Source organism: Plectropomus leopardus, unplaced genomic scaffold (genome assembly GCF_008729295.1).
Source record: "Plectropomus leopardus isolate mb unplaced genomic scaffold, YSFRI_Pleo_2.0 unplaced_scaffold16658, whole genome shotgun sequence".
In the NCBI taxonomy this organism is placed as follows: Eukaryota; Metazoa; Chordata; class Actinopteri; order Perciformes; family Serranidae; genus Plectropomus; species Plectropomus leopardus.
This window is the reverse complement of record NW_024617897.1, coordinates 1-1,105: the sequence shown is the minus strand read 5'-3', so window position 1 is coordinate 1,105 and position 1,105 is coordinate 1. Positions and strand designations below refer to the sequence as shown.

The 1,105-nt window shown below is 42.9% G+C and overlaps 1 protein-coding gene across 1 annotated transcript; it reads right to left on the bottom strand.

Annotated features, from left to right (window-relative positions):
- Positions 1-9: 9 nt before the first annotated feature.
- LOC121964675 (cerebral cavernous malformations 2 protein-like) lies at positions 10-342 on the bottom strand (the record flags this gene model as incomplete). Its single annotated transcript, XM_042514875.1, has 2 exons — positions 10-93; positions 175-342. Coding segments are annotated over 2 exons (252 nt in total), but the record flags the coding sequence as incomplete, so codon positions are not given.
- Positions 343-1,105: the final 763 nt, after the last annotated feature.

The following is a 1,105-nucleotide window of genomic DNA, read 5'->3' as shown; positions in this document are numbered from 1 at the left end:
ATTACTTACCCTGGCCGTGTCCAGTAGTTGAAGCAGCTCGTCTCTGCTGGAGGGGTTCAGTGAAACCGACACCCACGTCAGGTGACCAAGGAACTGAGGTGAGAGGCAAAAGGTCAAGCAACCATTGTTTTTGTGATTTTATTTTGTTGCTTTGTTAAGTTTTTAAATTTCTACCTTGACCTCCTTCTCCACGTAGTCAAAGATAAGTCTCTCAGGATGAATGAGGTAGTCCGGAGGGTAGAGAGGGACGGTGTGCAGTCGGCGGCGGTAAACGCTGCCTCGATCCACCGGCCTGCGACCAGCTTTTGACCAGACCAGCCGCTTAATAGGAGAGACAAAACCCTGAGGGGAGACAGAAAAAGGGTAAAACTGTCAGTACCTTTACATGATGTTAGAAAAGGTCCAATTATTGTGTTGATCTGACTAAAACTTACTTTTAAAATACATCGCGTAAGTCTCACTGAAATTGGACTAAATGTAGTTTCTCGAATACTTTGATTGGAAGTCGAGCTATTCCATCATGTAGACACTTAGGTCGTATTTTAACAACAATGTGATCTGCTCATGCTCTTCGTCGCCACACTGGTCTGTTTACGGTTAGGGACTGTTCGTCATTTATGGGGGAAGAGGTGCTGCAAAATGAGTCAGGCATTTTAGAAAAATGTAGGCACGGAGGAGGGATTTGCGTTTTTAATTTTGGCATGGGTGAGTGACATAAAACTTAATAAGGTAGTATTTTGTACTTGTTTTGAATAGATAAGTCATACTCCAGCCACCCCCCTTCTCTGAAAAATACAGTACAGTCCCACAACACCAGCACAGAAGCTAAGCGACGTCCTGCTGTGGTAGAGCAGCAGCTCCGCCGCTCAGTGGAGTAAAATTATTTTTTGATATAGCACTTCCAATCCCTGTCTGTAAGTGCTACTTTACAGAAAGGTATAGTGGTGAAATATTCTAAATATAGCGTAGGCTACACTTAAAGTTTTTTCTTTTAGGTGGTTCAAAATTGAGATTGCTCAGCGCCGTTTGATTACATGACATTGATGCGGCAGTTTTCTTCCCTGAAGTTATTGTAAATAAACAGTTATGATTGTGGACGAATGGA